Below are 25,746 nucleotides of genomic sequence, written 5' to 3' on the forward strand. Positions count from 1 at the left end.
AGACAACAAGCCCCTGGACCTTGATCGCTCAAGTAATAATCCATCAGATGTTAGCACAGGCTGACCCACAGAAAATGTTGTTATAACCCGGGGGCGAGGAAGTCAATCCACAACATCTAACCCCAAAGCCTTACACCTGTTATTCGTTGTTAATACAAACTCATTGTCCTCAATTTGCCTAGCACCGGCATTCTGATGACTTCCTAAATTTACAACTGGCCGAGACACAGTTAAGTCAGAGACTGGCCTATAAAAAAAAAAAAAAGCAGGGCTTGAATAAGGGATTTGCAGACTGCTAAAGGAACAAGGTTTAAAACCACTGGGACAACATCCCCTCTATCAAAATTAATTACAACACCATCCCCAGGTCAGTTCTTAGTGGAGGGACCAACCTAGTCAACCCTCCTAATCATTATGACCCTATTTGCCAGGGAACGACCTTCTGGGCCCAGACCTGACACCCAGTGGGTCACTTTATTCTTTATGGCCCAGTAATCTTCACTAACCCCTTTTTCCAACTCGGGGATGCCAGTGAGTATGACAACATAAGGATCTGAGGTAGGGGGAGGTTTAAGGTGACATGTGCGGGAGAAGTGGTAGCACGTATGTTTTTGCAATGTGACCCAGCCTTCTGCTCCAAAAAGGGTCTCTCGACAGCCCCGTCCTTTGCGTCCTTATTGGATGCTGGCATTTCAGGTTTACTTTTACTAGGTTGCTTAGAAGAACCAGGACACATGACTTGGTTGCTGGAATGAACCCAGGCACCCTGGGTCATTTACATTTGAGAAAGATGGAGAGGTAACTAAACACTACCCACCCACTAACAACTATACCAACTTCCTGTCCACCTTTGAAGATTTCTTAGGGCCTGCAACACTCACATCAAGGCCCTCCACAGAAGCAATAACTTTGCTAAAGAGCAATAAATTATTTAGGCTCACCTCAATAGATGACAAGTTGTCCATACGATTTGCTATACATTTATCAACCGCTGCCTCAATCAGAGGTTGCACTATGGGGGCAAGATCGATGATACCAATGTTGGTAGATCTGCCACTAGATGACTTTTGGCTATCACTAATACTCTTCACGGCCACCAGTGGCACTGTTTTCATCTTATGTTTAACCCCTTGACAATTAGGTAACATGCCCACTTTCTTTCCTTTCTTATGCTTAGAAGAGGGTGGACCACAGACCCTGGGCGAACCCCTGTCCCCTTCCTGGGCCAGAGATTGATGCACATCAGCAATGGTAATCAAAGTGGCAGCTGATTCCATTATATCAGTACCCCCTCTAACCATCTGCCTATTAGGACTTAATAGAAGAGCATCGCCCAGAACTACTGTGGTGGGACCCACAGTATTGACAGGGGAGGTAGATATCAATCAAATACCCAACACTTCTCCTAACAGGTATTAATTTCATCATTAATCACCCCAGCCACTGTAGTCAAATAGGAAAGTATAGATGATATAGAAAGCCCATTACGAACAGTATCCTTGGAAATGTCCCCACGACACATACTGCCAGTCAGTGATTAATTTGTAAATTAAAACGTGCCGGTGCTCAAAGCCCTCCTCTGAAACACACGGCTCCTGCATTTAAATGTGCGAGCACGGAATACTGAGGCAGCGTAATCCTGAAGCCATCTGCTTTTTTCCTTTGTGACGCTTTTTCGTTTTTCTCTTCCTCCATCTTTCCCATATGTGTCTTTTGCTCTCAGCAAATGCAGAAGAATAAGCGCCGGCCCTGAAAAATAAGTGCTGGTGCTCAGCACCTGAAACAACAAGCACAAATTAAGCACTGCTGCCAGTGTCCAAAGAAATTGCCTTCCGCTTACCCATCTTGCAGAGGCGAATTACAATGTAATTACCTGCAAGTCTACAAGTCCACAACTTAGGGTCCTACAGCCAATCCCTCGGCCTTCTGGGAGACTTCAAGCAGACCCTAAAACAACAAGCATTTGCAATGCAATGGGTCTCACGTTTGTTCGAGTTAGAGCTATTAGAGTTGTAAATTCCTAACTGGACATTTCTTGCCAATGAAAAGTAAAACAGTTGACATAAGCAAGTCAATTAAAAGCGCCATGGCCGCCATGAGCGTGAGCGCAAGAGTTATTGACTCCCTGCATGAATGTCTAGAAAGAATCGCGGCTGGGATGAAAGGCAAACTGAAACTGGAGGAGGGGCCATCACATGCTGTAACATGAGGAAGCGTGACGTAGTGTGATGGCCAACAAAAATGTTCACTTAGTGAAATCGCCTGGGAGGGACCTAAGCACACAAAGGAGGGACATTTCACAAAATGCACCAATAAAAATGAAGCATTTAAGACAAACACAACAAAGAATGAATAGCAGTAGTGGACGTGGTTAAAAGCCCACAGAGAGATTACAACAGGCCAGAGTGCTTGTGCGCTTGACCCTAAAAAAGATTTTTCAGCAGGTGCCTACCAGCTAGAACCCGCCCATAGACAACATCTCCTCCCAAGTCTGATTGATGATCTGTAGTTCTTCTCTTCATGATCTGGAGGAGATTGGTTGATTCTACACAAAGGGTGTGACCCCTTTCCTACACTCTATCAAAGTAACATTTGCAATTCCTGTTTTCTGCCAGGAGGCCAAAAAGCTAGAACAGCGACTGCGATGCACATATTCTCTGTTTCAAATTTAGCAACACTATCCTAGTGAAAGCAATACTCAGTACAACAGGAAATCTTATTGCAAGTCTATGTGTAGAATTGTGGCATTAGAAAAGAGAAAGAAACAGCCCTTTCTACTGCAGCTATAGGCACAAATCAAAAGCACGGTTAAGTCAAAATACAATGCTGAAAAATCAAAATGTTCGTCTTGTAGATCAATAAGAAAATGCAACTGGTGTAGCACCTAACTGTAATATTCCTATTTAGGATAAGATGGACAGTTATTCAGATCTGCCCCTTCCACTATAAATGGAGTAATCCACTTCATGCTCAGGGATTGCAATGGGGCAATTTCGGAGCAGCAACATGTTAAAATGAGCAGAAAGCCCTTCTCAAGAGCCTTCATTCTGCAAATTGCCCAACCAACTCCAGGGCAACTGGGCATGCTACATCCCAAAATGACGCAGTCACTTCAGTGAACAAGGATCCTACCTTTGGAACATGTTGCCTTTACCAACCACACCTAGATCACCGAAGTTTCAGAATACTCTCACAAATCAAACTTTTGCTGTTTTACATGTATTTGCTCCTCAAGTCAGAAAGTAATTAAAACTTGAAGTGATTAATTTCGATGAATTGTGCAAAAAGCATGAATTAATTGTTTAATTGATTCATTTGTTACTTCATTCATTCGTGTGTTTGTTCATTCCAAATGAAACCAATAAGCAAAATGCATCTCAGCAGTATGTCTGGTGGCCACATGAGCTACAAATTCGGCAAGCGTTACTTCTTGGATTCCTCTTTCACCTTCGTAGATACTGCTTCTTGTCGGCAGGGGGGATGTACTTAGCATATTTGCTTTATTTAAACTCATAGATGTGCCATCTCCTCTTCCTAGTCACTTCACGTTGTGGGAAGGAAGTGGAGGATGACAATATTCCAAATGTGTTTCACAGTGAATCAGATGTTCTTAAAACATGCTCTCTGAGCTTTAGAATTCCTGATCGCCCTCGACTATTAGGACTGTGTGTCAAAATATTAAAGAAAAAAATTGTGTGGGAAAAATGTAGAGGGCTAAAAATCGACGACCAACTTATCATGAAGTTAAGTTCATATACCTAAGTATATACTTACTATGCTTAGCTCCGCATCTATGGATGATGTTGTGGAGTTATGTATAATAAAATTGTACTACAGATACTTCTTCCCTGTGTTTGGAATAATGATGTGCATCCGGAAAGAAGTGTTATGAGTCAATTAAGTGAATGATACTGTCCAGTGTCCGCATCCTTTTCTTTCTATGGCAACGCACTGCCTCCAATCCATTAAATAAAATAAACACACACTGACAAGTGGTGGGTGATTCCACAGTGACCCAGTACCACATACCCCTGCTCTTCAAGCCTCTGTCTAGAATGGGTGAGGGAAGATGGGAGGATTGTGCAGCGGAACAGACCAGCAGTTAGGGGATTCTATGTTTAACAGGATGAAATGTTAATGACTATCTTCAAAGCGAGCTGTGCGCTATCTCTGTTGAGGAATGTGTACAGCTGTATGCGGCGCTGCTGCTGGCAGTGCAGCAAGGTCTGCCATCCTCCCACAGCAGCCCATCATTCAGGGAGAAGTGGGTAGCTTCCTGTGCGGTAGACGTTTGAGAAGAAAGACCCGTTCTCGTGGTTGTTTCTAGATATGGAAGTCTACAGTGTATTTCTGTGACTGCAGGTTTTCTTCTTGCCCTGCCTCAACGGAGGGAGGTGGCATCTTCCTATTAAGGGGCTGACAGTCTGTGACATTAACAGCACTCCTTTCTTATCATGTTCTGATATTATTAATGTATGAACAGCGGTGCTTTCCATTTCAGACAAGTCTGTTTAGATGCTCGGGTGTGTGACGCTGCAGACCGCCCGAAGACGGAGAGGCGGAAATGATGGGGGCACAACAGGACAGACGAAGGAAGGGAAGCTAAGAGAGGTCACGGATACTAAGCCAACGCGTTGACAATGTGATTATGTCATAAATAACAAGCATTTGAACTGCAACGGGTGTCGCGTTAGCTCGAGTTAGAGCTATTAGCGTTTTCTTGCCACACAAACTGAAAATATAAAGTAAAACAGTTGACATAAAGACCAGTTCAAAGCGCCGTCGTGAGCTCGCAGAGACAGACAAAAGGAACAAGCATTTGCAATGCAAGAACAGAAAATGTGCGAGGGAGAGTAAGGAATGGAGTAAACAAAGTCACACATTACTGCCGATGAAAAAAATTAATAGACTAGAGCCCTGTCAACAGAAACAGACTGGAGCCACTGAAACATCCAGCGCTCTGGTCAAATGCTATTAGCCTAAGGAAAAAGTCATCCCTAAGCACATGCTACATAGGCACATGTGGAAGGGTATGAGTACTAGGGCCATACTCCAGGGGAGTGTACAACTGTGGAAAAGGTGGGACAAAGAGCAAGGATTGACCACTAGCAAGCAAGGATTTTTTAAGGACACTGAAACAAACCAGTGAAAAAGCAGAGACCCCACAAAGAAGTATAGAAGTATATACTAAAGTATATATAAGAGGTCTCGAATGCTCGACCTAATAAAGTATATACAAGAGGTCTCGAATGCTTGACCTAAAAAACTTAGAGGGGGCGCCTGACCCGAACTCTTCCAGTCTTTAACAGATACGGAGGGGTCCGCCCTCTGCCTGGGTGTGGCCCGCACATGTCCCGCGCAGCGGAAACGCCCATGCAGTTTAAGCGCCCAATGGCGCGAAAAAGTGAGGCAAACAGCTCCTGCTGCACAGAGCTCTGGGGCCCGTGGTCCTGGGCCAACTCCTCCATGTTCCTCTCCTCTCACTTTTTGTGACTCTCAATATGTTGTTTGTGAACAATCAGTCCAAGGCTTATGTTTCTAGATGGGCCATTTGGGTTCCTAGTTCTAATTTACTTTGAGCTGAAAGCGTAATAAATGTGGTATGTGAGATGAGGCTCCTTCTGAGCACTTATTTGAAAACTTCCCAGGTACAGTCTTGTGTAACATTCCCCTTATCATTATCTTGGAGATAGTTCTTGAGGTTGTCCTATATTAATACTTCAAGGGTTCTATACCTACTTGTAATTCTGTTGATAACCCACGTTTTTTGAAGGGGTGGGATAGCTCAGATAATATCTATGGAGGTCAGTACAGTGGCATGATCGGATAATACCTGGGCTCCCAGTGATGTAGATACAACAGACAGTGGTAATGCTGTTCAAAAGGAAACATTCTATCCTTGAATGCATTTTATGTAAATTTTCATAGAATGAGTAATGTCTATCCCCGCATGTTGCTGTCTTCATACGTCTATCAGATCCAGATCGTTCATTCCCTGTATTAATGAAGTTGGTGTGGACTGGTAGTTTGAACTAAGTACTTTAATAAAGTCTAAAACAGTATTAAAGACCCCTCCCAGGATCAATTAGGCACCTTGGAAACAAGTGTGTGTAAAATTGTTCCTTTTTCTGTTGGGGCCATATATTGAATATATGGTAATTGGGAGCCCTCCCAACACACTTTTAATTGATTTATAGTGGCCTTCTTTGTCAATGTACATATTGTCTAATTGAAATAGCAGATGTTGCCATATTACTCCACTCTTTTTGTCTTATTTTTCCTATAGCATGGAACTGCATTGGGTACTAGTATAATTGTAAGCAACGTGCATATGTGGCTAACAAATGTGTCTCCTGAAGGAGTGTGATATCTACTACTTCTTATGTAACCATCGTAATAGGGATTTGCTCTGAACTGGTGAGCTGAGTTCCTGTATATTGAAGAAGATCTAGTAATGGGATTCTTAGTGGGTTTTGATTGCAAACGTCTCTTATACAGTGGGCAGCTGAGCCTTTAACCCCTTCATTTCATTTGGGTTTCAAGCTCAAGCATGACTTTTGTCTATGAGCATGTGTCTTTAGTTCTCTTAGTGTCACATTTGCTAACATGGGTATTTATCTGTTGTGACCAAATAAACAGAATATAGGTTAATTGATTAGAGCTAATTCGTGGTGTCCCACAACTATGACAGGATTATTATTTTCATAAAAACTGCAATATAATCAATAAAAAGGTCACATTTCGGACAGTAACTGCTAGGCGCTATATAAAGCCCCTGTTCCCCCATCCATCCGTCATCATTTCTTTATATGACTACATTTGTTTGCAGTAGCGGCTCGCGGGCAGCAAAATGGGCAGGCGGGGAGGAGGCGCTCGGGGGGGCAGGGCGGAGTGGGGGAGTGGTAGAAAAATTACATAATTATTTTTTTTTTTTTTAAAAACACTTACCTCTTTGGCAGGGTCCCGCGCCACGCTCCTCTGTCCTTCGTCACTGCTGCAGGCACAGGCTCCCAGCCTGCCCTGCGGCCAATCCTGACGCTGCCCAAAGCAGCGTCAAGATTGTCTGGGAGCGCCCAGCCAGGGCGCTCCCAGGCAGACTGGGAACCTGTGCAGGCTCTCCCCAGCCCGGCAACACAGTTGCCTGGCTGGAGACAACCTACAGCGCATGTGTGTTTGGCCGGCCCGAGACGGCCAGCCAAACACACATGCGCTCTCTGGGGGAGTGCTTAGCACTTCACAGGGAAGTGCACGTCACCCCTGTGGCCCGCTCCTTTTAAAGAAAAAGATAATAAACATGGAGGAGCCGCCACTGTTTGTTTGTCTGTTCATCCTCAACCTGTGATTATTCACATCTGTCCGGCACAATGACACTGGTATCATTGTTATCAAATGGTTTAAAAGTTTGAGCATCTGTAATAATATCCTTATCATTAAAAAAAAAAAATATTGACACTCTTCACTCCACCAAAATGTCTATTTTTTATAGGAAGGTTTTCTTAGAAAAATGTGAACAAACTTAGAATAATACTCTGCTAGCCCTAGGAATGGTCTCAAAAGAGCTTGTCACATGGGCTGCGACCTCCTTGAGGGTTTCTTAATTTTTAACCTGGGCTCCACACCCCTCTTGGAAACATGGTGCCATAAATAATCAAACCCAACATCTGCAAACTTACACTTATGCTTCCAGAAAGTTAACGCACAATCACAGAACATTTTCAACCTTCCTGCCAGCCTCTTGTTGTGTTCTTTCACACTGTTTCTGTACACCAGGATATCATCCTGAAACTACAGCACATGTTCCTAAACAAAACTCTTATGGCTCCCTGGAAAACGGATGACACAGAGACTAGTCCGAAAAGCATACGTCTGTACCTGTATGCACCTTCAATAAAAGGCAGAAGGTGTGTTGATTTGTCACATATCTCTATCTAATGGTATTCAGACCACATATCAATGGATGTGAATACCTCAACATCTTTTAACATGCACAACATTTCTGATATTTTAGGCAGTGTTTTGCGGTCAAAATTCACACAAGTCAACACTCAATCTCAGTAATTTCTCTGAGTTGGTGGCCAAAACCATGGGGCCAACCACTCTGTGCTTTTATGGGTTCTACATACTAATTTTGCACAATTTCTTTATTTTTTGTGTGTAACACCTCCTTCAATCTCAAAGGCACTTTATATATCTTATGTACAACTGTTACAACATTGTGTTTCAACACAATTTTGTGCTGAAAACCCACACACTTCTTAGGACTCCTATAAAGACTTCAGGAAACCTTTTAGTCCACTTTGAAGAACTCTCATTCTCTACTTCTGATACATTTTCTAGGTTCCTCTAAAACTGAAGAGTTCAGTTTCTTGACTCCCTGGCACTAAGGACTTAGGGGGTTATTCTAACTTTGGAGGAGTGTTAATCCGTCCCAAAAGTGACGGTAAAGTGACGGATATACCACCAGCCGTATTACGAGTTCCATAGGATATAATGGACTCGTAATACGGCTGGTGGTAAATCCGTCACTTTTCCGTCACTTTTGGGACGGATTAACACCTCCTCCAAAGTTAGAATAACCCCCTTAGTCAGTGTGCAAATCAAACACATAAAATCACTACCCACTGGGAAATATTTGAGTGAGATGTGTTTCAGGTAACAGTCAATCCTATGCCATATTACGTGGATAGTTAATGGAAACCCTAACACCCTTTCACTTAGGAATAATGTACTCAAGAACACTAAAAAAGAGGAATACATTTTAAAGATTTATTTTAAAATAAAAAATCTAGTCTAGAGAACACAAATGAATTGTAACCACGATACACACACATAAAATGTCAGCAGCAACGTTTACCAAAAGCATGAACAAGAGGAAATACTACATGATTGCCATTACAAATTTATAGCATTACATTTTCTAGTACATCTGAAAATAAAACCTCTTGAGATGTGGTTCACACCCTGATACCTATATGAACCTGTTGAACTTTGTGTTCAATATAATAGCAAGGCCTTCTATCATTGTCTCCAGCTGCACCAATAAGTTCATCCAGTGGAGAGGGAAAGACTAAGGTGGTCATTACAACCCTGGCGGTCGGTGTTAAAGCGGCGGTAAGACCGCCAACAGGCCGGCAGTAAAAAAATTGGAATTACGACCGTGGCGGAAACTGCCAACAAAGACAGCCACTTTAACACTCCGACCGCCACTGCGGTACAGACAAACAGCTTGGCGGTCACCGCCAACAGACAGGTGGAAGACAAAGTACCGCCCACAGTATCACAACCTACCAATCCGCCACCTTTTCCGGGGCGGATTCACTGCGGATAAAAACACGGAGGAAACAGGAATTTCGAAGGGAAAACGCTCACCTCTACACACTCCACGAGGAACGACGACACCATGGACCCGGAACTCCAAATCCTACCCACAATACTCTTCCTGCTCCTGTACCAGGAGCACCAACGCCGGCGGCGAAGACCACGGTGAGTACTGCACCTACGACACAGGGGAGGCAAAAAACAGGGACACACACACGCAACACCCTCATCCACTACAACACACACACTAATACATATCTATACATTATAGTAACACCCCCCAACTCCCCCGGAAGAATGCAAAGACAAAAGGAAATGAGTGTAACCATTGGAATATATTAAAATGCAGTACGCAAAAATATACATATAAACACTATTTACAAAGTATACACCAAGAATAGTAGTCCAGGTATTGCACCATTTATAGTCCGTGGACCACTGGGCCCAAAATGCATGGGCGAGGCCCACACACAATACCAGATCAAAACAGAGAGAACACTGCAGGGGCATCAGATAGAAATACAACATGCACCTCAGGGGGAAGGGAAGGGGGGGCACCTCAGCCGGATGAGTGCACGACGCCAGATCCACGAGGGGGCTCCATGCCCAATGATGTATCCAGGGGAGTGCAAAGCCACAGTCTTACAAGTCTCTACAGTGGGTGGTTTTCCCACTGTTCAATCCTGGGGAGTGCAAGCCACAGTCTCACAATTCTCTACAGTGGGTGGTTTGCCGACTGTTCAATCCTTGGGAGTGCAAAGCCACAGTCTCTCAGGTAGATGCCTTTCTCCACTGGTTCTGGAGGGGGACTGGTGCCCAGAGAGCTTCATCCTGTGAAGGACAGAGGTAGTGGATGCATGTCTCCATTGGTTCTGGAGGGGGACTGGTGCCCAGAGAGATTCATCCTGTGAAGGACAGAGGTAGTGGATGCATGTCTCCACTGGTTCTGGAGGGGGACTGGTGCCCAGAGTGCTTCATCCTGTGAAGGACAGAGGTAGTGGATGCATGTCTCCACTGGTTCTGGAGGGGGACTGGTGCCCAGAGTGCATCACGCACCCCGTGACGGTCCCAGTTGCGTTGGTGCCCCTGCCGCTCATGGGCTAGCGGTGCTTGAGTTGGCGGTGCTTGAGTTGGCGGTGCCCTGTTCAGCGGTGCTTGAGTTGGCGGTGCCCGGCCCAGCGGTGCTTGAGTTGGCGGTGCCCTGTTCAGCGGTGCTTGAGTTGGCGGTGCCCTGTTCAGCGGTACTTGAGTTGGCGGTGCCCTGTTCAGCGGTGCTTGAGTTGGCGGTGCCCGGCCCAGCGGTGCTTGAGTTGGCAGTGCCCTGTTCAGCGGTGCCTGAGTTGGCGGTCCTTCATTGCCCAGCTGGGCTGGGGCTGGCGGTCCTTCATTGGGCAGCTGGGCTGTGGCTGGCGGGGCCCTCCTGGGCAGCTGGGCTGTGGCTGGCGGTGGCCTCCTGGGCAGCTGGGCTGTGGCTGGCGGGGCCCTCCTGGGCAGCGAGGATGGGGCTGGCGGTGGCCTCCTGTGCAGCGAGGATGGGGCTGGCGGTGGCCTCCTGGGCAGCTGGGCTGTGGCTGGCGGGCCCTCCTGTGCAGCGAGGATGGGGCTGGCGGGCCCTCCTGGGCAGCGGGGATGATGGCGGTCTTCTCTGCCGTGCTGCTCCTCCCAGACTTGCCGGGTTTCTTGTGGCCCTTCCCCACCTTGGGAGGAGTCACAGCTGAGTTCACACTCCCACCTGGACCCCTGGGAGCGGCTTGGGTGGCTGGAGTCTTCCCCCTCTCCCGCCGGGCACTGGCCAACTTCTGGTGCTTCACAGGGGGGGGGGGGGCTGGCTGTGCTGTGGCTCTGTGACACACTGGCTGTCCTGGTGGCCGGTGCACTCCACATACCTGTGACCACAGTCACCACTGGTCCCGGAGATGTTGTGGCTGAGGTGCAAGTTTGGGACCTATGAGTTGGATGGGGGGGGGGAATAGGTTAAGGCTGGACAGGAAAAGTTGTTTGGACACACTGGGACGGGTAGCTGGAGGGGGTTTGGGAGTGGAGGAAGAGGTTGTGGTTGTAGGAGGTGTACGTTTTGTGGCTTTGGGTGCAGGTCATGCGCTGGAGGCTGTCGTTAGGTGGATGCCTGTTGGGTGGGTGTGTGCCTGCGTTTGTGTATCTTCGGAGGGGGCGTCACAGACACACTGGGAGAGGACACAGGGGACTTGTGTATGGTAGTGGGGGTGGTGACTGCACGTGAGCGGGGTGTGGTGGTGGGTGTGCTGGTGCGGGACGTAGTGGCTGTAGAGGTAGTGCATGGTGTAAGTGTAGGCGAGACTGGGAGGGAGGAGGGAGACGACGAGGAGGGGGACACAGTGGAGGCAGTGGATGTTGGTGTGTCTGTATGTGTGTGATGCTTGCGTGAGTGCCTGTGGGATGTGTGGTGCTTATGTTTGCCTGAGCTTCCCTTGTGTGGTGAGGTGTGTGCAGGCTGGTCTGATGGTGTGCTTGGGATAGGCAGAGGTACAGGGGATTGGGTCTGGGTGGAGGAAGTTGGAGGGAGGAGGCTAGACACAGGGACAATGGCTGCCATCAGTGCTGAGGCCAGAGTTTGAAAGGCTCGGTGAAGGGCCGCCTGACCAGAATGAATGCCCTCCAGGAATGCATTGGTTTGTTGTAACTGCCTTTCTACACCCTGGATGGCATTCAAAATGGTAGAATGCCCAACAGTGAGGGACCTGAGGAGGTCAATGGCCTCCTCACTGAGGGCAGCTGGGGTGACAGGGGCAGGGGCTGAGGTGCCTGGGGCGAAGGTGATGCCCACCCTCCTGTGTGAGCGGGCACGGGGTGAAGGCTGAGGGGCTGCTGGGAGGGCGGTGCTGGTGGGGGGATGGCGGCTGTACCTGTAGATGCGGGGGGCACATATGTTGCCGCCACCACAAGGGAGCTCCCATCGGAGGACGAGTCCGTGTCGCTGGTTTCAGCTCCTGTCCCCGTCGTGGTGCTCCCCTCGCTCTCCGTCCCACTGGTGTATTCTGAGTCCGTAGTGTGGCCCTCCATGGCCATGTGGGATGCAGCTCCCTCGTGCTCCGGTGCCACTGCTCCTCCGCCTGATGATGCTAATGCACACAAGAACAGGGAGACCACAAAAAAGGGGGGGGGGGAACAGAAGAAAGACATGTTGAGTGCATGGATTACCGCTACCGTTGGCGGACAAGACAGACAAAGAAGCCCCCTGCACTACGTCGCGCTGTTGGGCTCTACAGTGCAATTCATGGGAAATGGCCTACAAGGCTATGGACGACATCTGCACACATAGATGACACAGGTGCATGACTAGGTGTACTTGGCACTCTACAGAGGTGGGGGGCCACAGGGCCATGCCTTACGGAGGGGCCTAGCCTGCGGAACTCGCCCTGACCTAGGGAAACCCACAGCCCTCCCCCCCACCCAGACACCTCCACTGCGCGCAAAGTCAGCTGAATGACACCCCGTTGTGTCTGCTGTGATGCCCTCAAGCGCCCATCCAACTCCGGGTAGGCCACCGCCAGGATCCTTAACATCAGGGGGGTCATGGTTTGACGGGCACCCCTCCCACGTTGGGAGGCCATCCCCAGCAGAGCCTCCGCCGTCTTCTTGCTCCAGCGCGAATGTCCTCCCATCTTTTCCGCAGTGAGTGCTCTGTCTGTGGTGGACCCCCAGGGTCCGGACGTCCTTGGCGATGGCACGCCAAATATCCTTCTTCTGGTGGGCGCTGACCTACATGAAATGTACAGGGGAAGAAGAGAAGTCATTACCAACTGCGCCGTCAAAGTGAGTGGCCCCCATCCCTACCCTTGCCATGTGGCACATGCACCCACCGTCTTTCATGCACGCAGAACTCTGCCCCCTTCCTTCTTACAACCAGCCCTCTCCACACAGGCATAGCCCATACAACATGCTCCCTGTGTACTTACCTGTTGGTCTGGAGGACCGTAGAGTAGCGTGTACTGGGGGAGGACCCCATCAACGCGCTTCTCCAACTCCTCCGATGTGAAGGCAGGGGCCCTTTCCCCAGACGCATGAGCCATTGTCTCTTCCAGACCGAGGTCACAGCAGCACTTGCAGTGTAGGTCCTCTCCTGTCGAAGATCAGGTATCGATAGATAGAAAATGGCGGTCACGACCGCGGCGGTCATGTCCGCGGCGGTGCGTACCATCACCGCCGGCGTACATCGTCATTGGCTACTGGGACCCATAGGGTCCAATGTTAACCAATGCAGCATTGCGCCGCGGTCTTCAACCGCCTACCGCGACGGTGTACAATGCCAGCGCAGTTACCTCACATCCCACTGTCCCACTTTACAGGTCAGACAGCCGCCATTTCAGGGGCCCACATGGCCTAATTACCAACTGCGTCACACATACCTAGGCCTAGTCTCAACACACACACAGGCCACATTTTGTGTATAGATGGTGTTCTGTGTAGACTGTGGGTACATACCTCTGAGTTGGTTGACTGTGTGCTCGCTGTTGTCCTTCATTAGCACCGTCCGCTGGGATATGTGAGGAGATGGCGGAATCCTCCGGTGTACCGACCGCTGGTGGACCTGTCGACAATGAAGGAAAGAAATTTGATTATCACCTACAGGTTTGACCGTGCCACAATCCAGGAACTGTGTACACAGTTGGAGCCTGACCTGATGTCAGCAATCCGCCATCCCACAGGAATCCCCCCTCAAGTGCAGGTGCTATCAGTGCTCCATTTCCTTGCAAGTGGGTCTTTTCAAACAACTGTGGCCATGGATCAGGGATGTCCCAGCCTATGTTTTCCAACGTATTGTCCAGAGTGTTGTCTGCCCTGCTGAAACACATGCGGAGCTACATCGTTTTCCCTCAGGTGGAGGATTTGCCTACAGTGAAAGGTGACTTCTATGCCCTTGGACATATCCCCAACATCATAGGTGCCATTGATGGGACCCATGTGGCTTTGGTCCCCCCCCACAGGAGTGAACAGGTGTACAGGAACCGGAAGAGTTATCATTCCATGAATGTACAGATGGTATGTTTGGCAGACCAGTACATCTCCCATGTGAATGCCATGTTCCCTGGCTCAGTGCATGACGCCTACATCCTGCGGAATAGCAGCATCCCTTATGTGATTGGTCAACTCCAGAGGCACCGTGTGTGGCTATTAGGTGACTCTGGTTACCCCAACCTGTCATGGCTACTGACCCCAGTGAGGAATCCCAGGACAAGGGCAGGGGAACACTACAATGAGGCCCATGGGCGAACTAGGAGGGTGATCGAGCGGACCTTTGGCCTCCTGAAGGCCAGGTTCAGGTGTCTGCATATGACAGGTGGATCCCTATTCTACTCACCAAAGAAGGTGTGCCAGATCATCGTGGCCTGCTGTATGCTTCACAACTTGGCTTTGCAACAACAGGTGCCTTTTCTGCAGGAGGATGGTCCAGATGGCGGTGTTGTGGCAGCTGTGGAGCCTGTGGACAGTGATGAGGAGGAAGCAGAGGAAGAAGACATGCAGAACAGGGACTCAGTGATCCAGCAATATTTCCAGTGAAACACAGGTGAGAATACATTCCTGCCTACTACATGTACTTTTACACTTCTACCTCTATCCTGTCTGGTGTTTTCACCCAGTGTATGGTCACTGAGCTGTCACTTTCCCTTACGGTTTCACAGGTGTGGGTCCCAACGTGTCTCATCTGCTTAGATTCCTCATGGACTAGAGCTGTGTGACATAGGTATGTTGACATTACTATTTCAAGAACATTTTGTCACTGTAATTGCAAATACACTATTTCGAAATCACAGACAGACTCCAGATCTTTTGGGTGCTTTAGGTGTGTTTATTTAAATACAAATTATTGGAGGGGGAAGTTAAATGGTGAGGGGTGATGGCGGAGGAGTGTCCATGGCAGAGTCCAGTCTATTAGTCTCACAGGTGCATTGCCCATATGGGCATAGGAAGTGGAGCTGGGGCAGTTTCAAGGGTGACAAAGTGGGACAGTGGGATGACAATCAGGGTGGTCTCATTTCTTGGCGGGGGTCTTGGTATCGTGCTCTGTCTTGTTCCTGGATCTCAGGGACCGTTTGCGGGGTGGTTCTCCGTCTGCAGGGGGTGGGGTGCTTGTGTGGTGGGCCTGTGGCGGTGCCTCCTGTCCACTAGCGCCGGCAGAGGTGGTGGGCAGTTCATCGTCCATGCTAGTGTCAGGGGCCCCTTGTAGTGCCACAGTGTCCCTCCTGGTGTTGAGTACTTCCTTCAGCACCCCTACGATGGTGCCCAGGGCGGAGCTGATGGTTCTGAGTTCCTCCCTGAACCCCTAATACTGTTCCTCCTGCAGCCGCTGGGTCTCCTGAAACTTGGCCAGTACCGTTGCCATCGTCTCCTGGGAGTGGTGGTAGGCTCCCATGATGGAGGAGAGGGCCTCGTGGAGAGTGGGTTCCCTTGGCCTGTCTGTCCCCTGTCGCACAGCAGCCCTCCCAGTTCCCCTGTGTTCCTGCCCACTGCCCCCAGGTCCGTGTTGTTGTTGGGGTGGTGGGTTATCCTGGGTTCCCTGTAGTGGTGGACACACAGCTGATTGACGTGTCCTGGGAACGGAGGTATGGGCCCGCTGGGTGGGTGCTGTGCTGGTGTTTCCTGAGGGGGGAAGGTCTGTGTTGGCTTGTGCCTGTGTGAGGGGAACCGACTGTCCCGAGGCCCCCGATGGTCCGGGCTGGTCATCTAGATCCAGGTGGACAGAGGTGCTGTCATCACTGTGGGCCTCTTCTGTGGGTGGAGTGGACATGTCTGGACCCTCCTGTCTGGTGACGTTGGGTAGTGGTCCTGCAGGGGTAGAAAGGCATGATTATTGCATCTGTGTGTTTCATGGTGTGCAATGGGTGGGTGACCGTGTACCCCAGTGCTGGCATTCCTGTGTGGGAGCTTGTGTGATGATGGTTTAGGGGGGTGTATGGGTATGTGCAGTGGGCATGCTTTAGTGATGGGTGTCCATGCGTTGTTGTTGCATGCAGGGCTTGGTGTTGGGATGTGTGGGTTGTGATATTGGTACATTTGTGAGGAGTTGGAGTGATAGGGGTGGGGGCGAGGGTGGGGGTATGTGATAGCATGCAGGTAGGGTGGGGTATGTAATAGTTAAGATTTGACTTACCAGAGTCCATTCCTCCACCGACTTCTGCGAGGCCCTCAGGATGCAGAATCGCCAAGACCTGCTCCTCCCAAGTTGTTAGTTGTGGGTGGGGAGGTGGGGGTCCGCTGCCAGTTCGCTGAACCGCCTGGTGGTGTCTTGAGACCACGGAACGCACCTTCCCCCGTAGGTCGTTCCACCTCTTCCTGATGTCCTCCCGATTTCTTGGGTGTTGTCCCACTGCGTTGACCCTGTCGACTATTCTTCGCCATAGCTCCATCTTCCTTGCAATTGAGGTGTGCTGCACCTGGGATCCAAATAGCTGTGGCTCTACCTGGACGATTTCCTCCACCATGACCCTGAGCTCCTCCTCCCAGAACCTGGGGTGTCTTTGCCGTGCCATGGGGTGGTGTAGGTGATGTGTGGGGTGGGGTGTGTGGTGATAAGTGTGGTGATATGTAGTGGTGTGTGGTGTTTTGTGCGTGGAAGTTGTGTGGGTGATGGTGTTATGTGCCTGTGGATGCTAGTTTGTTGACGGTGGTGTCTCTCTCTGGCCTTCTCTCTGTAATTGTGGTCGTAGGGGTTTGTGGGTGATTTTATATTGTATTGGGTGTGTGGGAGTGGTGTGTGTATGTCTCAGGTGTGTGTATTTCAAATTGTCCAATGTGGTGGTGTTTTGTATATGTGTGTGTATTTTGAGCGCGGCGGTGTGTACCGCCAATGGAATAACGCGGTTGAAAGACCGCCGCGTTGATTCGTGTGTCGTGATAGTGTGTGCGTTTTTCTGTTGGCGTGACGGTGGAGGTTTTGTTTTCGCCAGTTTATCACTGACCTTTGGTGTGGCGGACTTGTGTGGGTGTCTGAAATTTGTCAGATTCCGAGATGTGGGTCATAATGGCTGTGGCAGCATTCCGCGGCCGCGGCGGTGTGTTGGCGGTCTTCTGCACGGCGGTAAGCGGCTTTTACCGCCAATGTTGTAATGACCCCCTAAGTGCATCCTCAGTTACCTTCAATTAGAGTTGGTGATATGATTCTGTGCAGCCTATCCCAGTGTCGCCTGGCATGATGGTCTCCCTGCTATCCCTTATCTTTTTGTGCTCTTCTTTTATTAATATTAACTTCACTATTATAGAAACTCTCAGAATAAACAATTAGCAGAGCGACGTGATGCCCTTCCACTTGTTTTCATTCTACAAGAAAACATTCTTTTGAACAACCACAATAAATAAGAAATGTCATTTATCAATCTCCTAGAAACACATCAAAAATCAATAACAAATAAAGCAAGACAACACAGTCAGCACTTAGATAAAATACTGTAAATATATTCAAGCAATAGTTGATTATTACATTGAAGAATATAATAACATAGGCCAAATACACTTTCTGTTAATCAGACATGCTCACTTGTGATTGACTGACATATGTAACTAAAGCAGAGGAATGCCCAAGAGATATACGACATAATACTCATGACACCTCAATCCGTGTGACTCTTAAAAGCCTAGTTTTGGTGATCACCTGCTCAGGATGATTGGGATACAGTATTATGTTCAATTTCCTTGGTCATACTAGCCTGAATTTTTTTTACTATTTACACCAGACCTCTAGCCACACTATCATTGTGGCTGCATGGAACTTACATTTCACTTCAGTTTTCTTTCCCTCATTGACAAGCAGTTTATCTCTGGATTCCCTTAAAATAGCACTGTGAAAATCTTGGAACATTTCCTCCCCAATTAGGGTGTGTTGTGAACCAGAATCAGCCACGACGCTCACTTCAAAACAATTAATGGAAATATTGCAATATAGTGGTTTCCTTTTCCTGGCACTCGGATCACACACTTCATCATTCAGACTGGCAGGCTCTTCCACTACAGTCAGCACATAATTACTTGCTCCCCTCACAAACTTCTTCACTTTCCAATCTGGATGCCATACTATTTTGTCCTTCGACTGTGATGCCAGATTTGCAAACCTGAGTAAAATTATCTTCTCTACCACATTAAAACATGTTTGAGCCTAACCAGGGCAATGTTTAGTATTGCTCACATGAGATTTGGTTCCATGTGTAAAGCATATTTTGTTCCCACCCTCTTGTGGTTCCTTCCTCAGATAAACCTGTTTACTTTCCATTCTGTATCCATAAGCAGTTTTCGGAACTTCTTTAAACTTGAAACTTTGTACCTTGATTTCTTCACAAATCAGTGTATCATCTGCATTAGACATTTCTTTCATATAACTTCTGAATGTTCTATTTCTCGAGCTATACTCAAACCCAACTCTAGATCCAGGTCCTATGTCTACAACAATCTCTCCTGATTTTTATTTTTATTTTCTTCTTCTATGCTAAATTATCTCGTCCTTCAGATCATGATACTCATTTGTCACTGCCAATGTTATCAGAGCAGTAACAAAATCAAGTAGCATACATCTGAAGATATTCAATGTCTTATGCTTAATAGACCACATCATGTTTGATCCAATTAGAAATTGTGAGGAGTAAATTGTGGATAAGAAGTCTCTGCTCTGAATATTGTTTTGATAAACTTGTGATCTGTCATCAACAATGCACACCAAAACAGTATGTCCAGTGTAGGAAAGGGCCCCTTTTAGCGTAGTAAATCCCCACATTTTGCCTGATACTGATGCTGACTTGACTGAGTGTGTGTGCTGGGATCCTGCTAGCCAGGCCCCAGCACCAGTGTTCTTTCCCTAAACTCTGCAATTGGCACGTCCCTGGCACACACCTAAGTCCCTTGCAAAAAGGTACCAGTGGTACCAAGAGCTCTGTGGCCAGGAGGTTCCCTAAGGGCTGCAGCATGTATTATGCCACCCTAAGGGATCACTCACCAAACACATACACACTGCCATTGCAGCTTGTGTGCGCTGGTGGGGAGAAAAAGGTAAAGTCGACATGGCATCTCTCTCTGGGTGTCACGCCTACCAACCACTGCCTGTGGCAGAGGTAAGCCACCCCTCCAGCAGGCCTTACAGCACTAAGGCATGGTGCGCTATACCACAGGTGAGGGCTTAGCTACATGAGTAATACCCCCCTACAGTGCCTAAGTCCATTCTTAGACATTGTAAGTGCAGTGTGGCCATATTAGGTACATGGGCTGGGAGTTTGTCATTACGAACTCCCCAGCTCCATGATGGCTTCTCCAAAGACTGGGAAGTTTGGTATCAAACGTCTCAGCAAAATAAACCTACACTGATGCCAGTGTTGGATTCATTGTAAAATGCACCTTATAGATGTCCCCAGTATTTTACCCAACCCTCTAGTGTAGGGCTGACTGGTCTGTGCCAGCCTGCCACTAACAGACGAGTTTCTGACCCCATGAGGTGAGAGCCTTTGTGCTCTCTGGGGTCAGGAACAAATCTTGCTCTGGGTGGAGATGCTTCACACCTCTCCAGTAACTGCAATACTTGGCAGTGAGCCTCAAAGGCTCGGGCCTCCTGTTACACTGCCCTAGGGCACTCCAGCTAGTGGAGATGTCCGCCCCCCAGACCAAGCCCCACTTTTGGTGGCAGGTTAGGTGGGAAAATTAGGAAAAACAAGGAAGAGTGACCACTTCAGCTGGCACGACTAATAGTGTGTCCAGAGCTAAAGTGACCCCCTCCTTGCAGAATCCTCCATCTTGCTTTTGAGGAGGGTGACCAGTAGGGTTAGGAATGTGCTCCCCTCCCCAAAGCACAGCAAGGTTGTAGCCACACTCAGGGACAATAGCCATTGGTACTGCCCTCTGACCCCTGTAAAGCCCTTAAATCCAGTATATATGGGCACTCTCTGAACTTTGCTCTTCATATTCTTGGCAACCGCAAGAAGAAAGAAGGACTGAAGAGCCAACCTCAGTAGTAAAGACTCCAGATGACAACTGATTTGGCCCCAGGCCTAGCGGCTTGTCTTCAGCTTCAAGACCCCTACTACAAAAAGGCTATGCATCCTGCAGGACCAGCGACATCTACAAACCCCCAGAGGCCTGCCTGCCAAGGAGAGGACCAAGAACTCCCAAGGACAGTGACCCTGTCCACAAAAGAACTTCGAAAAAGGACTCCAGAACCACCCCGCATCTGCGAGCCCTGTACACTCTACACTCTACGTCCACGGCCAGTGTCCAGGTGGCCCACCAGTCTAGAGGAGGTCCCCAGGTGATTTCAACCTCAAGTCCACCTTGGGTGGACCCCTCCTGGCCTACATGACAATGTCTGCAGCCTGAATCCGGAGGACCCCCTGACTGCGACCAGATTCAACAAAGATTCCACATGCCTAAAGGTACCCCTGCACCTGATGCCCTTTCACTTGTTTCCATTCGACAAGAAAACATTCTTTTGAACAACCACAATAAATAAGAAATGCAGTTTATCAACCTCCTAGAAACTCGTCAAAAATCAATAACAAATAAAGCAAGACAGCACAGTCAGCACTTAGATAAAATACTGTAAATATATTCAAGCAATAGTTGATTATCACATTGAAGAATATAATAACATAGGCCAAATACACTTTCTGTTAATCAGACATGCTCACTTGTGATAGACTGACATATGTAACTTAAGCAGAGGAATGCCCAAGAGATATACAACATAAAACTCATTACACCTCAATCCGTGTGACTCTTAAAAGCCCAGTTTTGAGGAATCCGACTGACAATCCAGCAACGTCCAACGGACTCCTCTCTTACCTGTCCAGCCTTTGGTTTTCCGCAACCAACTCCCTGTACCCAGCCTGAAGCATCTTTGTAACCCCTGGGGTTCCCCCACTGAAAAGCATTGGGCGCCCAACACTGTGTTTGCACCCTGCACACGGCTGCCCCTGTGCTACTGAGGGTGTGTGTTTGGTGCTGACCTTTACCCCTCCGGTGCTATTGTAAAACCCCAGGTCTATGCCCTGATGTCACAGGTACTTACTTGCAACTTGTTTCTTTCCAAGTGCCCCCAGTCTCCATAGGATTCCATTAAAAACCCAACACCAACTTTGACCTTTGCACCCAGCCGACAATATGTTGCTGGTGGTGCGCTTTTGGGGTCAACTTGAAACTTGATCTGTGAACATCCTAACCCCGAAGACAGGGTCGCAAGTCGAGAACTGACCTGTAAACTGTGCTAACACTTTTCCTCTCCTAGGAATGCATTGCTTCCTATGAGAAATTGCACTGTGTCTACTTTTGCAATTGAAAAGTATTACTTTCTTGTAAACTGTTTTATCTGCAAAACCTAAACAAAGTGCATTTGATACATACGCTTGATACAAACTTACAACTGTACTTACCTGCGACATAGATCCTTGTGGTTCTAGAAATAAAGTATCAAAGTATATTTTTTATATATAACTGCATTGGCCTGGAGTTAGTAATTGAGTGTGTGCTTCATTTCTTGACTGTGTGTGTACAATAAATGCTTTGCACTACCCTCTGATAAGCCAGGTAACTGCTCAACCACACTACCACAAAAGAGAGCATTAGTATTATCTACTTTAGCCTCTGTTAAGGCTCTGGGGATCCGCTGGACTCTGTACACACTACACCTCATTTTGGTATAGTATCTACAGAGCCAGCTTCCTACATCCAGCTCATAATACAAGTTTAAAATGTTGCTGGTTACATGCTAATACACAATGGTGCCTGATGGGCATGTTACGTGTGACAAAACACTAGAGTGATGATGTGGTGCACATCATCGCAGCAGGATACCAGGTTCAGGCATTGTCTGGCACGAAGGCTCTGGAAAGCGGAGGTCGGGTAGCACACAACTCGATGTTCTCCAAAAGCTACTGCCACAGAGCAGTGTGGTCAATGCAGGAATATCATGGCGATTATATGCATCTAGAAGGCCAAAGCAGTGGATTCGGTAGGTGGAAACCTAGAGGTCCGATAGAAGCTGATCACACAAAATGCTCCTGGTGTTTAATTGTAAGAGCATACCAAAAGTGACACCGCTAGTACCTCAACTAGGCAGCGACTGCCAGGAAAGAGAAAACTGGGCACTTGAAGGTCAACACATTGCAGAAAGAACATAAGAATTACAGGTCAAATAATTCCTAACACCAACACACCTATTGGAAGAGGTGGAAGGAACATTTCTGACTGATTCCTCTTCAAAGTAGGGAACTTCCTCCCTCTTGAGGCAGTATAGCTCCCTGCTCTCACAATCCTGGAGTGTTTTTGTGGAGTATTTTCTGCAGAATTTGCAGTCCTTATGTTTATGTTTAATGTATAGGCATTAAATGCACTTTGTGTCTAGTTTTTGTCCTCTGTGTGGAGATATTTCCCCACAAGCTCCTCGGGGCCTGACCAGAGTTTTACTTGAAAAAGCTAGCATCCCAGAAATAAGGACAAGATCTGGTCCAAACCACCCAGAGACAGAAATTCAGACAGAAGAACTGCCAGAGTAGTTGGATAAATCGGGAAAAATGCCTAAAAGTTGAAAAAAGTACATACCTGTAGCAAACTGAGCAGAGCTCACTGAAGACCCCATCCAGTCATGGCATGTGGTGAAACTCTGGGAGGAGTGGTGTTCATTCATTGCCCTTCAACCTCATTGATTTTTTCAAATGAGATTAAACAGCTACTAAATGTGCACTGTTTTGTAGTTCTTTTAATGGGATATCGTTTTCTATATTGCTCAGTATCTACTGGAAGCTCCCACTTCATAGACTGGGAAGGTTCAAGCATGTGATTCTGGGAAAGATCCAATATGGGAGAACTGAAAACAATGCTTATGTCACATGCATAACAGTGAGGTGTAAATATTGATTCAAATCCCATACAAATTCACAATAACTATTCAAATTTTACATTTGATAAGATGCAAACGAAGCTAATGGTACCTCTTCACAGCAGCGCCTGCTGACAGCAGCCCTGTAATCAATTCTGGCCCAAAGTTGGTCCTTCAGCTTCAAAAAACTGGGAAATAGTTTCCTCCAATTTTTTCCTAAAGCCCATGGAAATATTTCATACTTGGACTCCTCTTCATCTTCTTCAACTGTGTTTGCTAGGTACCTGTACCAAATGTATACAAGGGAATGTTTAGCATAATCAAGTAATCTTCAAGATATGTGTAGGTGAATCAAAACAAAATACACTCCACTAAATTAGCAGTATACTACTACTGCAATAGGCAGAAACTCAGTACATTATGTACATAGATTGTACAAACCTAATTTACCACTTACCTACACAGATACCATAACGTTTACCAACAGTTCCCTTTCCTTAGTTCTTTCCTTAATTCCTTAGTGTCCATTCCTTAGTTCTTAACTCAATTAGGAATTGGTCAGTAATATTTAAAATAAATATAAAAGCCTGAAACATTGTGGAGTGACTATGGTGATGTCCTAAATTTACAAAATAATTTCTTTGCCTCGCTCTCCCTTTCTCTAGGGGGAATCAATCAATCAATCAGCATTTATAAAGCAATAGGGTATCCAAGTGCTTGCAGCTCCCGGAGACTTATTCGAACAGCCAGGTCTTGAGGGCCATTCAGTATTCCGGATGTGAGGTGATGGTCCGGAGGTGTGTGGGGAGGTTGTTCCCAGTGTTTGCTGCAATGTGAGAGAAGGAGCGTCCTCTACTTCTGCTTCGGTAGATGCGGGGAGTATGAGCGAGTGAAAGGGAGGCAGAGCGTAGTCTTCTCAACGGTTGGTGGAAGTTCAGGCGGTGGTTAATGTACGCTGGTCCTTGGTTGAGTCGAGCCGTGTGTGCATGGGTCAGCAGCTTGAATTGGCATCTCTTCTGTACTGGGATCCAATGGACTTGCCTGAGGTGGGGTGTGATGTGGGTTCGTCTGGGAAGGCCGAGGATGAGCCTGGTTGTGGCGTTATGTATGGTCTGAAGTCTCTGTAGGAGGTGCGTGGCGATTCCTATGTAGTGGGCGTTGCCATAGTCCAGTCAGCTGGTGATGACGGACTGTGTCACGGTGCATCTCAAGTGTAGAGTTAGCCACTGGAAGATCTTACGTAGCATACGCAAAGTGAGAAAGCAGATGGAAGAGACAGCATTGATCTGTGATTTCATGGTGAGCTTGTTGTCAATGATGATTCCGAGGTTTCTGGCATGGTTGGAGGGGATGGGTCATATGTCTGATGGCGACCAGGAGTCGTTCCATGTGTTGCTGCTGTTGCCAAAGATCGGTACTTCCATTTTGTCTATGTTCAGCTGCAGGCAGTTGTTCTTCATCCAATCAGCGATGCGTGTCCTGCATCTGTGGAAGCTAGTTCTAGTGGTGGAGGGGTCATCGGTGAGTGAGAGGATGAGTTGGATGTTGTTTGCGCAGGAAATTATGTTGAGCCCGTGGGATCTGACAATGTTGGCCAGCAGGGTCATAAATGCGTTGAAGAGCATGGGGCTGAGGGATGAGCCCTGGGGGACACCGCAGGTGATCTCTTTGGATTCAGAGATGAAAGCTGGGAGGTAGAACTTCTGGGTTCTTCCAGTAAGGAAGGGGATCTGTGCCACGAGTGGGGCAGTTAGTGAGAAGTCAGCAGATGTGTGTGTATACATAGACTTGGGGTTGAAGATTGCTCCCTATCCAACACAATATGTTATCTCATGTTATTCACATTTGTTTAATCACCATTGTCATGGCATTAGAGCACATTCACTATCTGGGTGCCTTTTCATGCAAATCTAGAAAATCCATCAATCAGACTTTAGAAATCATCATTTGAAAGTGTTTTGTTTTCCAGCTGTTTCTTCATGTGTGATAAGTAGAAGTACAGAGTTTGTGAAACTTTATGTTCTGAAATGGCTTCTGTTAGTGGGAAATAAAAATGAGTTTGCTCTGGATTTTTCGTGTGTATTGGTGGGTGTGCTGAATAGCTTGGCAGTTTTCTCTCGACTTGGGAGATTAACTGTCCATCACTTGGCCACAGAATAGTGCTTTATATATATATGTCAAATCTCAAGTACATGTCCTACAATGCAATGTTGTGCACTTGAGGGTTTCTTATTTTTATTTCATGCTCGTTTCATGTGCTTGCTTGTAGGGTGTATGTCAGTGTTGTTTGTGACAGTGCTGTTAATTTGCCAGCGCTTTGCCAACAATATGAGTTTGGTGCTCTGTTGTACGTATGCTGGTTCTGTCTACCACATGCTGTCCGAGTATGACCATTTGAAAGTGAGACTGGAAGAACGGCACATGGTGCAATTGTTCGATATAGACTTTTGATGCATTTCCAATGAAGGCTGTTTATTTGTCGTGCTGGTTGTGTGTGGTAAAAAGCCTGACTGTTGGGCTGTGTGCCAGATTTTGGTTCAGACAGTTAAAATACTAAGATTTACTTTTTATCTAAAACAAGAGTCGATTTGGTAGATTAGTGTGAT

At 47.4% G+C, this 25,746-nt stretch overlaps 1 protein-coding gene across 2 annotated transcripts in view; it reads right to left on the reverse strand.

Annotated features, from left to right (window-relative positions):
* SPDYA (speedy/RINGO cell cycle regulator family member A) overlaps nt 1-25,746 on the reverse strand; it is a 470,100-nt gene that overhangs the window by 61,337 nt on the left and 383,017 nt on the right. For both annotated transcript variants that reach the window (XM_069236211.1, XM_069236213.1), the window contains exon 4: nt 23,253-23,424. In XM_069236211.1, the coding sequence (XP_069092312.1) occupies nt 23,253-23,424 (172 nt within the window). The remainder of the gene's footprint in view (nt 1-23,252; nt 23,425-25,746) is intronic.

This window comes from Pleurodeles waltl, chromosome 5 (genome assembly GCF_031143425.1).
Source record: "Pleurodeles waltl isolate 20211129_DDA chromosome 5, aPleWal1.hap1.20221129, whole genome shotgun sequence".
NCBI lineage: Eukaryota > Metazoa > Chordata > Amphibia > Caudata > Salamandridae > Pleurodeles > Pleurodeles waltl.